A 19,282-nucleotide genomic window follows, 5' to 3' on the forward strand; every position below is an offset into this window, starting at 1 on the left:
ACTACTGATATTAAAATATGAGTCGTGTGCTTTGATTTGTAGAACAATGAAAAAGCTTATTAAGTGGTCCCCTGAGACCCTCAGCAATTTTCAGGTGGTCTGCAAAAAAAAAAAAATAGTTTAAGAACCACTCGACTAGATCATGTGTCTCCAGGGGTTGGATCTGGATTGTGTTTGACACCCCTAGTGTAGGCGACTTACCTGTATTTGCTTATATTTTTTCTCTCTAATTGTAATGGGAGCTATAAGGCTAAATGCCTTGCATGGCTTTGAAAATCAAAACCTGTTCCTAAATGCCCAGAAGCCAGAATAGTGAAGGCTGTGATAACTTCTGCATCCTCCCAATAGGCTGTGGATCGTTAAAAAGTGTAATGAGGCTTTGAGAGTCACTGATAATGATGCTTTCCAGAACTAGCACACGTCTTACACCATTCAGAATTGCTTCCAAAAGAGCTGAATCCACAGACCAGTGTGAATTGTCCTGGTTTAATTTTTCTTCAGTTAAATGCACCAGACTGCATCTGCCTGGAGTGCAGGCCTTGCTCTATTTTTAGTGCAACAGATCAGCTGTCACAGACTCGGGAGTCCTGAGCCTCTGTGGTTCATGGGAGGAAAAGCCTGGGATGCTTCTGATTTCCGCATCTAGCAAATCCAGATGCAGGATTCATGTGGTTGAGATTTGATGCAGACCTAGGAGCTCTTAGACTGCTGAAGAGGCAAGGCCAAGAGGCAGAAAAGCTGCTGTAGTGGAGGGAAGTGGCTTGTGGAGTAAAAAGTATACGTGGGTTTGCTGTGTTGTTAAGGACGTCAGTACAACTCGCGCAGAAAGCACTTCCTACCGCTTGCACCAATACAATGCATATGGAGGCATATGGGAGGCCTTTGCTTTATTTGGGGCAGTTTAATTGCTGCCACAGGTAGGAACGTCACTTCAAAACCAGCTTCAACCACGTCCCCAGTTCTAGTTTTGTTCCCATGGCTTAACGGGGACCTGGCAGCAGTTGATGGGGCAGGCTCTACAGTGCCTAACAGCGCTTCAGGTACAGAGCTGGGCCATTAGCTGCATGGGTAATGGCTCAGTTATTTAAAAGCCAGCACTGCTAACAGCTCTTGGCACATCTCCCCTTGACGCACGTGGTTCCTTTTCCTGTGGAAGTACCTCAGAGCTGCTTTCTTTCGGCCCCTGGATGGTCTGTGTGGAACGAGTGGGCTGCGGCAGTAGAGTTTTTCGGGGTCAGCATCCCACCACAGTTGGCATCTTTACTGGTATTCAGCAGAAAGGCCAGTACCTGGGAAGCTGAAACTCCCCTTTCCTCCCTTTAGATGCCCCAAAGCCAGGGAAAAATAAAAGGCATTTACACTGTCAGCTAAACATTTTGCCTGAGTTTCCTTTCCTTGTTCCTGCCTTGGGGTTTAACATCCTCCACTCCCCAAACCACACACTGCTGACACTAGAGGCCATTGATATCCTGCCATTTAATTTGCGTGTTCAACCACAGTGAACACAGTGATCAGAAAGCACCAGGATCCCATTGGCTTAATCCTGCCAAGTTGCCTGTTACCCGCATGCCATTTTCATGTCTTGAGCATAATATGACACTGAAATTTTGTGCTGAATTCATTGCTGTCCCAAGCACCGGCTGGGTCAACTCAGTTCATTTGTATTTGAGGTCTCTGATGCGTGGCTCCTTATGTGGGGGTTGACTTTTCCTGGTCTGTTGTTTTGAAACTGCAGCATCTGAAGAGTCTGAGTCTGCTGTGCCTTGTTCCCTTTAATGTCACAAAGCGAGGCCCGCGCTCCCATGAAAGCCAGACTATGCTGGGTGCAGCCCTTCTACATCCCCCTTCATGCATCTGATAAAGTGGATTGATACCTACAAATGCACAAGCTTTCTGAGCCAGTTAGTCTCTAAGGTACCACCCCACCCTGCCTTCTGCCTGCACGTACCTTGGTCCCTCTCTGTCCTTCCTTCCAGCTCCCCTTTGCGATGCCACTTCTTGGTCTTCTGCTCAGCTCTGCCGACAACCCTGACCTGCCAGCACCCCTCTTTATTCCAGCCCTAGCTGCACCTCAGCAGACACCAGATGTTCACACAGGCCCATACGGCAACTTTGTGCAATAAACACGTTTTCCAGGGACTATATTAAGACTCCCAGGCTCATTTGTGACCTAGATCAGGTTTGAACAGAGGTGAAAGGCTAGTGCACACAGAGACTTATTAGTCTGCCTTATAAAGAGAACAGAAAGCACAGCTGCAAGGTTCCTGGAGTTTCCCCACTAATTTGACATTAAAGTACCAATGACTCTCTTGAAACTTCCCCGCAGGGGCCTGTGGATCCCGTCAGCTTTGAAAGCTGAAAATCAACATGGAATTCAGGGGCCCAGGTGTCCTTTCTTCGGGAATCCCCGTGCTCTCCTCTGTCCTGGTTTTATTCAGCGGTTCTCATTAATGCCTCTCAGAACTGCGTTTGCCTCTTGACTCCGATGTGCCACGGGGAAAAGGGCATTTTTGCAGCAGGTCTGGGGTGGGAGTAGGATGTTGTGTGAAGTGTGGAATCATGCTCTTTAGGGCTAAGCACAGTCAGAAGGCCCGAGGCTGAATCGATTCAATCTTTGCAGGTTAGTTTAAGCTGCAGAGATTGAACCAATAAGCAAGTGAACAGAGATTCACTTTTGATTCTGGAAATGCAGCCACATGCCTGAGGTGGCCCAGCCCAGAAGTTGGCGGGCGCTAGAGCACACCTCCAAACTCAGCTGGAGCAGACAGCTTGGGCCAAGGCTAGCCCACCCACCCTGCAAGGGGGAGCGGGGCTTCAGGAGAGGTGCAAAGCATTGTGGGATTCTGGGGGACTGTGAGTTGATTTGAATCTGGAGGGGATCTGAGACAGAAGTTCAGTAAACTGATTTAGTCTAAGTCAGTTAAGTCTGATACAGCATCCATCTAGATTTATCTGAAACCAGTTTTGGCCATTTTGAAAGTGGTTTATGTGCACTGAACTTCTGTTGTGTTTCTGATCACTTATACTGGTTCATGTGTAATTTCTGTCCCCAGCTCAGAGGGCAGGTCTGTCATGAGAGGATGGAGAGTGGTATGAGGCAGGGCCAGAAAATCTGTGGCTATGCGCATCCCCTACCATTTCAGTTAAAGTTGGGTGTCAGTTGTAGACTGACAGGGGCTCTCTCTGGCCAGAAAACTAACTTCCAGATAACTTCCCTCATGGGGGTTGCAAAGAGGATGGAGCTAGACTGTTGTCAGCGGGGCAGATGACAGGACAAGGAGCAACAGGCTCAAGTTGCAGCAAAGGAAGTTTAAGTTGGATATTAGAAAAAACTTTCTGATTAGGGGGGTGGTAGCACTGGAACGGGTTACCCAAAGAGGTGGTGGACTCTCCATCCTTGGAGTTTGTTAAGGTCCAGCTTGACAAAGCCCTGTCTGGGATGATGTGGTTGGGGCTGGTCCTGCTTGGAGCAGGGGGTTGGACTAGATTTGACCTCTGGAGATCCCTTCCAGCCCTCATTTTCTGTGATTCTCTGATTCCAGATCCAGCTTGCAGGGCGTCATGCTGTGGCTCCTAGAGCCGCTATGTTGGCACAGCCAGCACCCACGGAGTTAGCACCGCTCCTGCCCAGACCCACCCCAGGATTTCCAGGCGTGCAGATCGGCAGCGAGTGGTGGTGGCATTAATCACCACGTGCCAGCCAACCCCACACAGTGGCTCTGTCCACCGCGGTGAGAAGCCCCATGGGGTGGATCCAGCCACCCCCCCAACTCATCCCTGCTTTCAAGGAGTGGAAAGCACTGAGCAGTCTCTGGAAGGGAGGAAATCAGCCACGTTCCAAGTGTTGTGTGAGACTAGATCCCAAGAGGCCAGAGTCCCATCTCTGTTCACCATGTGGTGCGCCTTCTGGACGGCCAACCCCAAGTGTTCAAAAATAATGACTCAAACCCATAAAAGCATGAGATTAGATTGAATCACCAGAGATTTTTTTTCTTTTCTTAAAGATGGGTTTTATAGCCACTTTTTAAATTCCCCTTCTGGTGCTGGAGCATCTGAAGGAGATTTGCCAGCTTTTCTTCCCTGTCGCAAGCGGTGGAAGGGTTGAGATTCCCATGTGATTCCACGACTCCCAGAGCTGGGCCTTTAAGAAAAAGAATAAATCATATGAGGCTTGCGATAAAATCACAAGTACTAGAAACACCGAGTCTTCCTAAACAGCAAGCTCATGACTTTTATGTGCCGAATATTAGCAGAATCCTGTGCCAATAGTGGCAGAAACCCAGCCTGCTTGTTCGAGTCAACAGAAGCCCAGGTGCAAACTCACCTGACAGGTCGTGCTTCTTCTCCCTCTCTCTGGAAAGCAGAAATGTTGTACCGGGTACTTGTATACAAAGAAATATTGTCTGTCTTTTAGTTCGTTATCCTGCCAGCCCAGCACTTTTTCACCACTGAAATGTATGAATGCCTCTTAGTGCAGCTTATTGGCATTTACTACACACAGTAATTAACTGTGTGTTACTTGTGCAGAAAAATTATGTGGCACTTATTTCCACTGGAGATAAAGTATGTGTCTGAAACGCTGTTGCTCCCGGTAAACAGCAAAAGTGGACAAAGCCGTAGTTGTCTCTAGGTTTGCTTTTTTAATGGAAGGGACACGAAATGGGAGGCTGTGAATGAGTTGACGCCATGCGGGGATGTCTGAGCCGTGCGTGTTGCAGAGGGGGGTGTCTCCAGACGAGGCGGTGGAAAAATCTTTGCTCCAATTTTTTTCAAAAGGCTGCAAATTCAGGGCCCTACGCTCAATGTTCATACAGAAGGGCTAGGGCTTGTTATCCTGCCTAGGAGTAGAGCAGATCTGCTGGTGTTGTCAATAATGCAAATGGACTGCAGGGGACAGAACGGACGTCAAGGGAGCTGAGAAACACCTAGGAAAAGAAGGTGACCTTTGCAAATACTCAGCCTATTAAGTCACCGCAAGCAAGTCCACAAATCCCCTATTAGGATTTGTCTTTGTAGGGGAGCCAGCAGCACGCGCACAGCTGGAAGTCGGTGCTTTTCCATCTTAGGCAGGTGCTATGGCTTACGGTTCAGGTCTTTATTTAAAATGGACTCCTGTTAATTGCAGGCTTCAAGAAGCAGGGAAGGTGGCCATGGCAGCGAGGGGGCTCGGCACCATCGCAGTAGCTAGATGAGGCAAACAAAGAAGTCCCTTGGTTGCCTGGCCTGCTCTGCCAGGCTCGTGCCGCTACACACACAAAAATGAACAATGCCTTGGATCGATGTTAATTAGAACGGAGCATCAGCTACACAGAACAGCAGAAGCGCGTGCATTAATGTCAGCAAGCCCGTTGGCACCGAGGGCCTGGCTCTGTACCACTGGAGTTGGGGGGGCTTTGCCTGTCACTCCAGTGGGTGCACGTTTGGGCCCTTGCTGCTGAGCCCAGGACCCTTTTTGTGCCATGTCGGCATCTGGTGCTAAACAGTCCCTCCGCTGCGCAATTAGGTTCGAAGCGTTTCCTTCCTGCACTGTAATGAATCAACAGCACATGCAGCTGCAGAGGAGTCGATTTTGTTAGCAAATGCTTTAAGGAACCCCTCTGTTTGTCCTGGGATTTCAGAAAAGCAGTGCGCTGTGAAGGGGAACTGCACACGTATTCCCGGGACCAGGCTAATCAAGCCCGGCAGTGTCATATCTGCAGTGCTGCAGCTCTCTTCATGCTGACATCTCAAAGCGCCCTGCAGGCACAGGGGCCTTATTATGATCTCAGCACCTCTCAGGAGGGGTTCAGGACCTTAATGGATCAAGCTTGCTGTAGGAATTGCTCACCAGCCTTGAAAGGTTCATAGGAATAACTCCAGGGAAACCACAGCTTGAAACAGTCTGGCCTTGTCCTCCCTATTCAGGTAGACATGTAAAGGGGACCCGTTGCTGTAGTGCGTAGGTGCTGGGCTCACATAGAGTTATGCACAGAGGACACGCCAGGACACCTGCCACAGCCTGGCTTGCTGCTTTTCTTACATTGCTCATGTTAATTCCTTGCCCTGCTCCAGGCAAAGAGCGATACCTGCCTTGGCATACTCCCCTTCGCGTGCCGGTGAGCAGGTATTTTCCTTTTGGCTGGGCTACGCCACTGATCCCTTTGTGCAAACAGTCTGCAGCACGCTTGGAGCAGCGCACTGCGCCCAGCAAAGTCCCTGCCAGCGCTGCCGCTGCGTGGGCACAGCCTGGGTTCACCTTGAGCCTTCAAGAGCTTAATGAAGACAAATGGTCAGAGCAGCTGGTCCATAATAGTTTCAGACGTCTTAATTGTTCCAGTCGAAAGCTGCAGCCCTAGAAAGGACAATACTGATTTAGCCTTCCCACACCATCAAGGTTAGCCTGCCAGTCGCTCCTCGGTGGTCGAGACAGTGGAAAAGGAGATCCAGGAGTCTGGTGTCCCCAGCAATTAAATGGCTGATTTAACCATCGAACAAGGAGGACAAGAGCTCCCAGACTGTGCATGTCTCTACTTATACATATGTTCAACCCCCGCACACACTCATACATGTCTGACCATTACATATGTAGTCTCAGAAGGCTGTTTTAAGTCCTAGCTCAGTCCCATCAAGTCACACCTGGTTTTTAACCCTTAGCATGCTGTGAGGTGTGAATGCTTCTCGATGGTTTGACCGTGTCTCAGGCTGAAATCCCAGGAAGACCTCCCCTAGGGCTTCAGCTGCTGTGCCATGAACCCTTTCCCCAGCGCTTTGAAATCAAGTGGCATAGTGATTTATACCATGTACCGTCCTGCCCCAAATTTGATGGCTTGGTTCTGAAAGGTGTCGTTACAAGGACCCGTAATGGGGCCGTGGTGGGGAAGTGTTCAGAAATCCTTGCAGGTATGTCTGTGCAGCGCAGGACAGCACCAGGCAGAGATACCTGATCTAGATATGAGTCGGCTAACTTGGGCTGGAAGCAGCATAGTACATCAGTACGGCACTCTTCCTGGGCCAATGTGTCCACTTCTCAGCACAGCTAAGAGGCCCAGGCAGAGCTAAAGTAGCGCTGTTGCTCCTGGTATCTGAGCTAGCTTGGTTCTCTCTGCATGCACTGCAGTGGTCACAGAGAGACCCTACAGATACCGGTACACACAGGTGTATGCTGGTTAGTAAAGCTGCTATGACAATAGCCATTCAAAGCATGACCCTGTTTGAGCTACCTGGGATAGCCATGGACAGTCCCTGTTAGAGCTGTCCCTTACTTTGTGCTTGGACATGCTACCGCCATGCAGCCCAAACTTCACAGACATTAGACATTAGGGCTGGAACGGACCTTGGAAGATCGTCAAGTCCAGCCCCCTGCTCGAGACCTCTGGAATAGAGATGTTTAATAAGAACAGGAGACATCTTATCAAATGTAGCCCACGGGCATTGCTCCACATCCTCCCTGGCAGTCAAGGATTGTCTTCACCCACCGGCAGGAAGAGGCTGATCCCTCTTCAGGAAGGTCTAAACATACTTTTTGCTCTTCACAGTGCAGATACAGAATTGCAGCAGAGTTTTTTCACCTGTTCTTACCTTAGGTGCACTATTTCCTCGCCTGCTCTTACCTTAGGTGCACTATTGAAGGGTCCAAGGAGAACAGCTTTTGGAGCAGAAGGCTACTGCATTGTAGTTGTTTAATGCCAGTGATACCCTGAAGGCCCATCAGTGGGGCACCTCGTTGCATTGGTCACTGGTCCCATGAGACATGATCTCTCCCCTAAAAGGTTTGGCGTGACCTGGCACAGCTGCCCAGGCCACTGTGGCAGCTCTCATATCCCAGTAGGCTCCTAAGCCTTGTTTCCCAGGAGACATTTCCAACCTGGAGGACCAGCAGGCAGCATAGAATGAAAACAAGTGGTTTGTGCATCCACAGGGCCACTGGTGACTGTGTCTTGTGCAGGGACCTGGCAATTGGTTGCGAATGAGTGTGGTTAAAGGTGCTATTGAGCCATGTGAGCTGGGTTGGCTGCGGTCGCCCACGAGTTTGCCATGGGAATAATGCAGGGGGTTTTTCTTTCCAACAGGATACACTGCCGGGACCCCCTACAAGGTCCCACCTACCCAGAGCAACAGTGCACCTCCTCCCTACTCTCCGTCTCCAAATCCCTACCAAACAGCTATGTACCCTATCAGAAGTGCCTATCCACAGCAGAACCTGTACGCCCAGGTATGTATCTCACAAGCACCAGATGAAGGTTCGCGCTGAAAGCTGAGGTGCACTCTGCCGAGCTTTCATTCCAGCAACAGAAAGTGTGTGGACAGTGGGTATCCACGTGCGAGAGTTCAGATGTTTTCTGTCCTGCTCTCTGGGTGAGGAAGATTATAACCAGATCCTGTGTGACAAGTAGGTTGGGTGCTGGTGGCCAAGAGGTTTCCAAGGAAAGTTTGCTGTAAACATTGGAGGAAATGATGCTGGTAATGGCATGTGGTAGACTGGGCCATCTGATAGGGATATCTGATAGGGTCCTTTCATGCTTGGCAGCATATGCACAGCTTGCCAGGCCTTGAAGCATGATTGGAGTGAATTGGTCCTCAGAGCTCTCTGCACCAAGTCTGTGCTGAATTAATCTGCTCTGCCTCCAGGAGGGGTTGTGATGTCTGTCTCTGGGTAAGATTTTTGCTGGGGCTTACAGAACAGACCCTAGGAGATGCTGCCTAAGAGTCAGCTATTAGCTCCTACTGCACCACGCATGAGGGCTTTGGGGTGAGAGGGCCAAGAGACCCCACCTAAGCAGGCTTGCTGCAGAGGGGACAGTGACCGATCAGCCCTTTGCTTTGCTATCATCACCAACCTTCCTGAAACTAGAGAAAAAGTATTCTTGTAGGTTTGGGACGACCTCTAGATGATCTTTCGTTTCTACCCCAGCCTCTCTGTACTGTTATTTGGATGTTTGACTAGCGTAACTTTTAAACTGGTGTGGAAAAGATTCACATACATATTTTCACTGGATAGCAGCCCCCACTTCTCCTTGATTTCTCATTATTTGTGGGGCTGAAGAACCTTTTGCTGTTTGTTTTTATTTTTTTGTCAAGGTGTGACCCAGCTTGACTTTTGGCAATTTTCACTTGTCCCGTTGATTCTTGACCTGTCCTCTATTGCTGGATTTGCTCTTTGATTCATTGCTTGCAGGCTTCAGGCTTATTCCTGGCACTTATTCATACAGTTAGCTTTGGAGCCCTTTTCCTACAAGTAGCCTTTGAACATGGGAACTTGGGGCACAGCTTCTGAATCAAAGCTTCCTAGGTCTTAAATGCTGGAGGCTGGAAGTGGGAGAGGAACAGTGGGAAAAGTCCTGGTCAGACCCAGTTCGCTCTCCCTTTCAGCATCTGCTCTCTGCTGCTGTGCGATACCGGAGATTGGGCGAGACGGACCTATGGTCTGACCTAGTCAATGGCAGTTCTTATGTTCCTAAGTCTCCCCCTTCTCCCTGGAAGGAAGATCCACATCGTTTTTGCATCTTTGAAATGTCAAGTCTCTCCTACATTCAAGTCTTTGAGATTTCAGTAACTTTGGTAACTAGTTCTCACTTGGTAGATCAAAGTTTGCCCTTCTGAATTCGAGGCTCTTGGTTACAAATCTCCTTCTGTCTTTCCTTCCATTTAATTTAAGCTGTATTGTCTCGTGCTCACTTCACCCAGATTTATCTTCTGCAGCCAGCTCTTTCGTCACCACCTCACTCTTTGCCAGCATAAGCCAGTCTCATCTCTGCTTGTTTCCATGAGGGGTTGCCCTGGGACCAGGCAGGTGAGCTGACAGGAGCTAGGCAGGTCCACTGCCAGAACTGACTTCTGTTTAGGCCAGGAGTAACTTCCTCAGAAACAGAGCATCTCTCCATTTCCACAAAGAAAAAGGTTGGTTGGCATCTTTCTAACCGCTGGCAGTGGCACTTCTGCACCTGAGTTTAGAAACGTCACCGTTTTGGCTAAACTCCTCACCTTGGAGGCCTCTCCCCTCCTGTAGCACAGGTGTGGGGAGAAGGATGGCCACTCTGAACGCTTTGGAGAAGTGTAATGGAGGGCCTCTGCTGCAAGGAAGCCCTGACCACCCCATCCTACCCTGCCCCAGAAGACAGGCTGGTAGGAGGAAGGCAGGTCTGCCTTCAGGGACCGCTTGACGCTGCACAAACCTCGCCAATCTCTGTGCGCTAAGTTGTGGTGTTCCCTAGTGTTTGCTCAGCCCCTTGGCAGGTTGGAAAGCAGGGGGCCCTTGGGGCTGCTGCCTCCCTGCCCTTTCCCCGCACTGCTGGACAAAGCCAGCAAGAGGAATCGATGCAGGTTGGGCCTCTTTTGGTTCAGACTCTTGTCTCTTCTGCATTGGTGGTGACTCCAGGGAAGCCAACAGTTCTTCCGTGGGGAAACCACCTCTGACCCATGAGGGAGGTGCAGCTGGACTTAGTGCCTTGCAGCTTAGCTACACATGCGTGTGGGAAGACTAGTGAATCACAGAGATGCTGCCATCAGAGCCCAGTGCACAGTTCGCTTCAGTGGTCTCAGCACCAGCCAAGGGCAAGGGTGCGGAGTGTGAGCCATGCAGCGGTGAGCGCTGGGTCAGTGGCATGGTTGTGTCCAAGAGGGAAGGAAAAGCAGTGGTTTTTTGTTCCCAGCTGGCCTGCCACTTTCCAGGGTGGCTTTTCATTTCCCTGAGCATTTGACTTCTGCAGAGCTTCTAGTGCCCAAACCAGGGCACATTGCAGCCCGAGTGGGCTCTTTATTACTCCACCCTGTAAAGGAACAGGAGCCATTTAAAATGCCATAAAGACATCAGGGACAAAAGAGAGTGTAACACGGTGCTGGGCGCATTGTATGTCTTCCTCATTTCTAATAGGACCTGACCCAATGTCCTTGGACATCAGTGGAGACAAGCACATTGGCTTCAGCAGGCTTTGGACTGGGCCAAGCAGAAGGCGGGGAGGCCAGCGCTCTCCTCTGAGGCAGTCTTTTGCATAGACCTCCCCAAAAGAAAGCCACTCAACCCAGTCGCACCAGCACTTCCACCATTGCCGCCTCCTGGAGGGCTGCCTTTGGGGCACAGTTGTCAGAGCAATGCTGAGTGCAGACCAGGTCGGCATCTGGTGTCCTCTTCGCACCGTTCTTTGAGGAGCATCGTGTGTGGAAAGCAAATAGTCTCCCCTGTGAGCCGTCAGTCTCACCACCCCGTACACGTATCCAGGCCAAGATGGTCTACAGTGATGACTGGTGACTGTCAGCACCCAGCCAGGAGCACTTCCAAGGGAATGGTGTGCTCAGCCGAACGCCCGCTGTTGTTCTAGTCAGGTACCAGCATCACCAGCCACGTTTGATGACCTAGCTCTGGAGGTTTACTAGGTGTTTCCCCCTCACCTTTGGCCTGGTATCAAGAAAATTCTTTTTCTTGGCAGCCATAAACTCACATACTGAGACTGGGCATCTCACTGGGGTCACCTGGCCCGAGTTCCTACTTGGTGCAAGGGGCTGGACCCGATGATCTTACGAGGTCCCTTCCGGCCTTACAATTTATGAAGCTACAAATCTTCTTTTTAGTTTTTTCCTCACTTTACAGACCTTTTCACATAATCCCATTTAGGTCACAACACTGCCACTGTTCGGTACAGTGATGCTCCTTGCTCTCCCCTTTGTGTCTCCTCCTCCCAGTAATGTCACGTCCCCCTACTCACTCGCCTCCAAACACCAGCATCTCTCCTAATGCTGGGACTTGTGGCACCAAATTGCTTCTTTATCCCCACTGACCCTCTGTGTTCAATGCCAAGGTCAGTTCTTTATCCAGTCAAGTGGTTATGTCCTACCATGCTGCCCTTACAGTGCCGTTGCCCGTGCATGGTGCTGTATTAAATCCACCTATTGTGCTCAGTCCCCTCGATGATGAACAAAGATGTTTTTGTTAAGATGATTTGTGGGAAAGAGAAGAGAGATTTGGTGTCCTTTTTCATTTCTTCCTTATATGCAGGCAGTCTAAAAACTGGGTTATTGTTTTGTTTTTCTTAAATCTAGTTATTTTAAAAATATTTTTACAATAGAAATCCAAATCCTGCCGGCTCTGGGAATCTCTCTGGACACCGTGACGAGCTTGTGGGGTTATTACATCATTTATAGGATTTTAATTAGACGCCCCTCAAACTGTGATATTTAGCATCAGTTTGAGGCTCCAGTGCTAAACAAGCTCTCGGGAACGGGAGACAGAAAGGTCTTTATTCAAGATTCAGCACCTTGCTCTTTCCAAAGAACAGAGGCTGCGCTTTGAGATCTACAATGCACCTCCAGGTAAAACCAGGGAAGGCCAGGCTAGCTATTTCTAATCCTTCCTGAGTTGAAAAAAAAAAATCAGGAAAAAATTGACCATATTCATCCCTTCACACATTATAAAGAAGAGAAGAAAATAATACAAAGACTCTTTTTCCCACTTAGCATCTTCCTGTCAAATGTGCATGTTCAAATTTCCTGTTCCTTTCTCTTGGGCAACTCCCCCAGGGACAAAAGAGAGAGATTTGAGGTTGAGGAGTTGCTTGTTTCTACCTGAGCTAGAGCTGAAGTCCTTAAAGGAGTCTTCATGCATTGATTCATCTGTATTTATCACAGACAGAAGATGCTCTTGCAGCCAGGCCTGTGATATGACACAGGTCTCAGTACATCACAGGAGGATGGGACCTGAGTTCATCTCATCTAATCCCTTTCTCAATCCCTGACAAAACCATCCCAGCCACGTGTCTGTCTAACCTGCTCTGGAAGATCTCCAGGGATGGGGATTTCACAGCTCCCCTGCTCCAGTGCTGTAGCACCCTCATAGTCAGAAAGTTCTTCCTAATTGCCAGGCTAAATTTCCTCTGCTGCAGCTTGAGGCCGTTGCTCCTAGTCCCATCCCCTGCAGCCATCAAGAAGAGTTTATCTCCATCCTCTTTCTAGTGGGATGGGTTTTATTTTGGAAATGCGACTTGTGTGGTTCAAAAGTCAATTGTGGCTTTGCCCCAGCTGGACTGCGTTAGTTATTTTGACTCCCGGTAGCATAATGAGGGCTGGGCGAGAGGGGCACTCGCCCCCAGTACCAAGTTAGGAGAGGAGCCAGAATCGCCCCCGAACCCCTACAGAATCTGTGCCCCAGCAGCATTGCCCTGCTGGGAGCTCCAAAACAGTCTCTGGCAGCAGCAGCAGCGGCTGCTGCTTTAAGAGCAACAGCTGGGGCAGGTAGAGCGCACGTGGCCACGGCAGCAGCTGCTCAGCCGGGGCTGCAAAGACATTCCTGCCACGGCTAAGGCTCCTACCCTGCGCCCCCCTAAACCCATAGCTCTGCTACCCCTATTCTCAGAACCTGCCCCCTCCCATCCCACCAGTGCTCTCAAAACTGTGTGCCAAAGCCTCCCTCACCCCCTGGCCTCCCGCAAGGTTTGCCCGAGGCACCGACTCTGTTGTGCCACTCCTAACTCCTCTGAGTCCTGCCACTCAGGTGGATTTGAGCCTGTGCCCCCTTGCAATGGCTCTGGACCTTCCCAGGTTGTGTGCTGTGCCAACCCTAACAGAAATCAGGGCAGGATCCTTTTGGTCCCTGATACTCTGCTTTCTCCAGCACCCGCTTTGGTGGGGTCCTGGTTATTTCACCATCTTTCCTCTTCCCCTAGCTAGGCTGAAAAAGTGCTGGTTCAGGTAACGCATCTATACTCAATCCACATTACCGGCGCCACTGGCAAGGGCTTCAGCATGGATCACAGCATGGGAAACCTTTGGAGTATGGATCCTTAGGAAACCTATCCCTGCTCCTGGGTTGTGTTGTACTGGCCTTTGTGGCTGCTGAAAGGAAGACCTGCTTAGAGAATTCAGCTGTATCCTCTCCTGTTGGGACCATCCCTTCCTTGAAGTTTCTCTGACGGGTTTCTCTGATTTGTGATAAAATTTCCCCTCGCTCCTTAAATACTGTCATCTTCCTAACCTTCTCCCAGTTTACAATTTATTGCATTGCCCTTGTACGTCCTCCTCTGCATTAAATTGCTTGCATTTAATGCATTTGTTTTGGGCATTATGTCTCATTCCATGTAAGGGTTTGTTCCCAAAGTTTTTACGAATGGATTAGACAAACACTTATCTAGGATAGTTTAGACAGGGACGGTCCTGCCCAGAGCAGGGGGTTGGACTAGATGGCTTCCTGAGGGCCCTGTGATCCCATTTCTTCTTCCGTGACCATTTCATTCTTGGCCTCCAATAGGCCTCCCCGAGCACTTCGTCCGGTTCCCAAGTCTGCTGTGTTGAATTCCAGCAATTGTTTTCTCACTTCAGGCTTTCCTGTGGGTCCAGTTTTACTACCTGACCTAGACAGCACTCCCAAGTGTTGTAGCTGGTATCTCCTCTCTTTTGCATCCAGCTATGTCCTGTGTCAGATGCAGTGATGGGCCAGTTAAAGTCCCTCACTGCAGCTGTAGAGACTCAAGTTTGAGCCCTGGACTTTTGCCAGCAGCCCCATCCCTTGTCCCCACCCTCCCACCCCTGGTGTCCTGGCTGCAAGTGTGTACCTGCAAAGGCAGTTGTGTGTGATACTGCTGAAGTCTCTCCCCTCTTTGCTGTTGGCCACAGAGTCATGGAATCAGAAAACAAGGGCTGGAAGGGACCTCAGGAGGTCACATCTACTCCAACCCCCTGGTCAAAGCAAGACCAGCCCCAGCTACCAGGGCTTTGTCTACCTGGATCTTAAAAACCTCCAAAGATGGAGATTTCACAACCTTTCTGGGTAGCCTGTTCCAGTGTTTTACTACCCTCCTAGTGAGAAAGTTTTCCCTAATATCCAACCTCAGCTTCCGTTGCTGCAACTTGAGCCCATTGCTCCTTGTTCTCTCATCTGCCCCCACTGAGGACAGTCTGGTCCAGCAGACCTTAAACATGGTAGGCCTCTGAGCTGCTAGGCTCAGGATGACCTTTAACCTTTTCTTTGACCTCTGCCCTTAGGGCCTCAAAACTCAGTCTCCCTCCTTCTCTTTTGCCTTTCCTTAGTTTTGCAAGTGAACAGCCATGTGGAGTATTTCTGATCTTCCACATGCAGCTTTTATCCACCACCTTTTTCAGCTTAGGTTGCGGGCTTCCTAGCTTCTTGCCTTGGTGGCACTGTTGACATTGCTTTTGGCTGTGACCGAATGAGCAGCTTTTTCTGGTAGTGTCCCAGCCTTGAATAAAGACAAGTGAGCTCCTACTTATTGCCTCACATTTGTTCATAGATGTGTAGAGCAGGACCGGCAGGTGCGATGGTAAAAACAACCAAGTCCTGTCAACACCGTTGCTTCATTGGCCAAGCCAGACTGAGAGAGGCTGATTCAGGCGAAGCATCTATACTCAATCCACATTACCGGGGCCACCGGCAAGGGCTTCGGCATGGATCACAACATGGGACACCTTTGTAGTATGGATCCTTTCCTTTCCAGGCCCGTTATACTGGATTCTCGTAGTGTCTCGCTGCTCTGTTAATTAGCTGCTGTGTTTCATCCCAGCAGTCACGGCACTTCAGTTGGGAAGAAGTAATCCCTGACCCCAGTTGACACCCAAAGGGGGTGGCACTCATTGTGGTTTGCAGGATGAGCTGCCTGTAAAGTGCATGAAGAATCCTTCATGTCCGTCCGGGTATATGATGAACCCTTGAGCTCGTGGCTGACATTAATTAGGAATGAGAAAGACCAAATTGGTAGGAGAAAATGCTGCTGATCGACACAGTTCTGGGGAAGAGATTTTTAGAAAAGCTGAGGTCTGAAAAGTGCAAAGGCGAGCAAAGTCCTCCTCGCAAAGACAAGAACAACCTCTCTGTGGGGAGGCCTGTACCCAGAGGTGTGCTCATGTGCATGCGTGTTAGGTGTTAGCTGTGTGAGGTGCTGTGCTATCTGGTTCAGGGTGTTGTAAGCCCTTGGGGTCAGGGACCTTACCTACCTCCCCACTACAGCACCAACAGCCCTGGTGTTTCAGAACAGTGATTTCAACCCAAATGGCATTGAAGTTGATCCTTGCTGACAAGCCTGCGGTTACCTTTATGCAAAGAAATAGACTCTGAGGTCCCCTTCCAGCCATTGTAGTAAACAAACTTTGGTGTTTTTCCCCCTTCCAAACAGGGAGCGTATTACACGCAGCCAGTGTATGCGGCCCAGCCTCACGTGATCCATCACACTACCGTGGTTCAGCCAAACAGCATTCCATCGGCGATCTACCCAGCCCCCGTCGCCGCGCCGAGGACCAATGGTGTGGCCATGGGCATGGTTGCTGGGACCACCATGGCAATGTCAGCAGGTGAGCAGCAGCTCTCTTGAATGTGGCTACTAAGTTGGTCTGGGTCTGCAATAAGCCTTCCCCCTTTTGTGATTTCTGCCATGACAATTAAAATCTCCGGACACCCAAAAGGTTCCAGCATCATAAATGCTGGCCCTTAGTCCTGGTGCAGACATCAGAAGTTTTGTCAGAGGGAGCGTTAGCAGAATCAGCTTCTACCTATAGATGGGAGATGACACATTGCAAAAAAAACAGTTTCAGGAGCAGTGGAAAACCCTCAAAGGTCTTCCAGGGAGTCTGTTCATAAAGCCCTCAATGCAGCCTGTACATTTGGTTATCTCTTGTTGCCATAGTGAATTATTCAAAAATGCCAGTGGCAAATAGAATGGGTTTTTCTTGCATCTAGAACTGTATCTGCCAGTTGCGACTCCTTCAGGAATACTTGATTGGTCTGTTTGCTCCCAATTTTAGTACAGTTCACATTTTCACTGACCAACAAAGCAACTCTTCCCACTGGCTCACCCTGCAGGGCCCCAACTTGTAAAGCCTGGGTGTGTTCTTCCTTCTCTACTCCCTCTCCTCCATGAGCACAATGAGCACCAGCTTCAGTCCTTATTCACGCTGCCCTTGTGCTCCTACTTCTAAATCCTCATGCTGTTAGTAGTAAAATTTTGGCGACAGAAACATTCAAGTTGGTTTCTGCAGAAGTCCCAAATTACATTGGCTCAGTGCTCAGTCGTGATGACATAAGATTAATTGATATCGCCTATAAACGAGGAGTAAAGAATCTTTTGATTAGCCACGCAGTGTACGTGTATGCCATTAGCATATGTGCGAAAAAAGGTCAATGTAGTGAGCGGTCTAACAGAATATTTTCATTCCACCACAGCCACACAGGTAGAGAAATACCCCGTGTGTCTTCTATACTGGTTCATTTTCTATGAAATCCAAATATTGTTTCTAACAGCGTGCTCCAGCTGTGTACGGGGGAGACCTTAAAATGGACATGTCCCCTTATTGTGGTCGTGGTGGTATTCCCTAAATGGGAAGTATCTGCAGCTGCTGCATGAATTAAATGTCTAGTTTTTTAATTATTATAATAGAAAAACGATGCCTGGAGAAACCTGTGAACAGCAGGTCCATCTGAACGTCCAGTTGCCTCTTCAAACAAAGCAGACTTGGATTGTGTTCTCCGTCCCGTATTGCATGCAGGGCAAAAGCTGTGTGGATAGTTCCCTCCCAAAATCCTTCAGAGCTCTTGCTGTGTTAGCAGTGCTGGACTAGCGTCCCTCATAGAAATTAAAAGTGGAAAGGAGCTCTTGGGAGAAGACCTCTTAATCCCCCTGCCCCGGCGAAGGTTCGTGGTTCCCTACAGCATCTCCCTCAAGTGCTTCCATTAATCTTTCTTATACAAGCCATGCATTTGGCTTTCCCGCTTTTTCCTGGGGAGACTGTTCTACCGTCTGGTGTACCTCATCCCACATTAATTTTCCCCAGATAAACCAAATTTCATTCTAATCCTCTTAACCCTCCCCCCGACCCCCCGTTATGATTTGGCATTTACACTTTCCAAAATCTGTTGGTACCTGCTGTAATAACATCTCAGGGCTCCTTTGCTAGGCTGCGAGGGGTGTCAGTGGGCCATTGCCTGGACCACTTATAACCTCCTGGAGCAGGAAAACCTAAGGAGAGGAAATGAGGGATGGGGGAAAGGTGTGTGCAAAACCGTTGACAAGTATAAGTGAACTTGGAAGGGGTTCATTCCAAGGCTTTGTCCAATACTGGCTACGAGAGCACATGCCGTGGATTTGGACTGATGTTTCCAAGGGTGAAACAAGTAGGTTATTGGATGTTTCTCTGTCAGATGCAGTATCTATGGCACTGAGTTGCTCTGGCATACTCCAGTATCTTAATTGAAGGGTTTAGTTGATGAGCTTTAGGCTCCTGGACAAAAACTCAGCTGCAAGAGTCCAGTTCTGGGCACGTTAGTCTTCACTGGCTTATGGGTGGAACCTGATTCTCAGAAGTGCTGAGCACCCATTATTTCAAGGGAAGCCAATGGGAGCTGCTGTGCTCAGCACTGATGCACGTTAGGCCCTGACTTTCCCATACTCAGTGTCATCCCCAGGACAGCTAGTGTTGCCTGCCAGCTGGATCCGAATCCACAAAAGGGGCTCTGAAGGGACTCTTGTTAAGCCACAGTCACAGAACCAGGAGATGAAATCCTTCGTCAAACAGTTGCAGACACATAAATGGGCATATGGAAGAGGGTTTACTGATCCCTAGGCACTGACCCAAATGCATGAGCAATGTAGAGGTAGCAAGGACTGTATGTAGGCAAGCAAGAAGCCATCCTGTGGTCAGCCACATGCACACACAGCCCTAGGAACCTGCCTCTCTCCATGGATGGTAGCTGGCCCCAGCCAGGTGAGTCTCCTTTACTCATTTTCCATTTTCCTTTGATGTTCCAGGAACCCTGTTGACCACCCCACAACACACCGCCATTGGAGCACATCCAGTTTCTGTGCCAACATACAGGGCTCAAGGGACCCCTACCTACAGCTACGTACCTCCACACTGGTAAACTCGCTGGCCAATCCATGTAAGTGGCTCTATATTTGGAGGAGGGATGTGGGGGGCAAGATTGTCTTCATCTGCTCTGCAGACAGGTTGGCCACACTGCAAATACTCAGTGCCTGCAGACATTTCAGATAGGTCATGGGAGCACTCAGCCCTGTCTCTACATCTTCCTTCTCTGCAGACTTCTTCTCTGTATGACTCTGTACATACTGAGCCATCTCCTGACGCTGGTCACCAAAGAGATGTTGCAACTGATGGCCACTTAGCGTAGCATAGTAAGGATAGAAAAGTGGTGGCCGGTGTGAAAGCAGTACCTACCTTGACTTCATCTAGCCTCCATCTGAAGGCATAAAGCTCCCAGTGGTCAGGCACAATAGCACTGCCATGTCTCATGCACAGATGTGCTGATCTGTTGACGGCTGCTGTAAAATAAGCCCCTGACACCCTTTGTGGCGGG

The 19,282-nt window shown here is 49.5% G+C and overlaps 1 protein-coding gene across 1 annotated transcript in view; it reads left to right on the forward strand.

The window, feature by feature from the left end:
• The window catches only part of FAM168A (family with sequence similarity 168 member A), a gene marked incomplete at its 5' end in the record, with an annotated part of 62,959 nt that overhangs the window by 40,033 nt on the left and 3,644 nt on the right, over nucleotides 1-19,282 (forward strand). The window contains 3 exons of the mRNA XM_019505924.1: nucleotides 8,049-8,191; nucleotides 16,092-16,266; nucleotides 18,717-18,847. Coding sequence (XP_019361469.1) covers nucleotides 8,049-8,191; nucleotides 16,092-16,266; nucleotides 18,717-18,829 — 431 coding nt within the window. The remainder of the gene's footprint in view (nucleotides 1-8,048; nucleotides 8,192-16,091; nucleotides 16,267-18,716; nucleotides 18,848-19,282) is intronic.

Source organism: Gavialis gangeticus, unplaced genomic scaffold (assembly GCF_001723915.1).
Source record: "Gavialis gangeticus isolate Ggan-Ray unplaced genomic scaffold, GavGan_comp1, whole genome shotgun sequence".
NCBI classification, from domain to species: domain Eukaryota; kingdom Metazoa; phylum Chordata; order Crocodylia; family Gavialidae; genus Gavialis; species Gavialis gangeticus.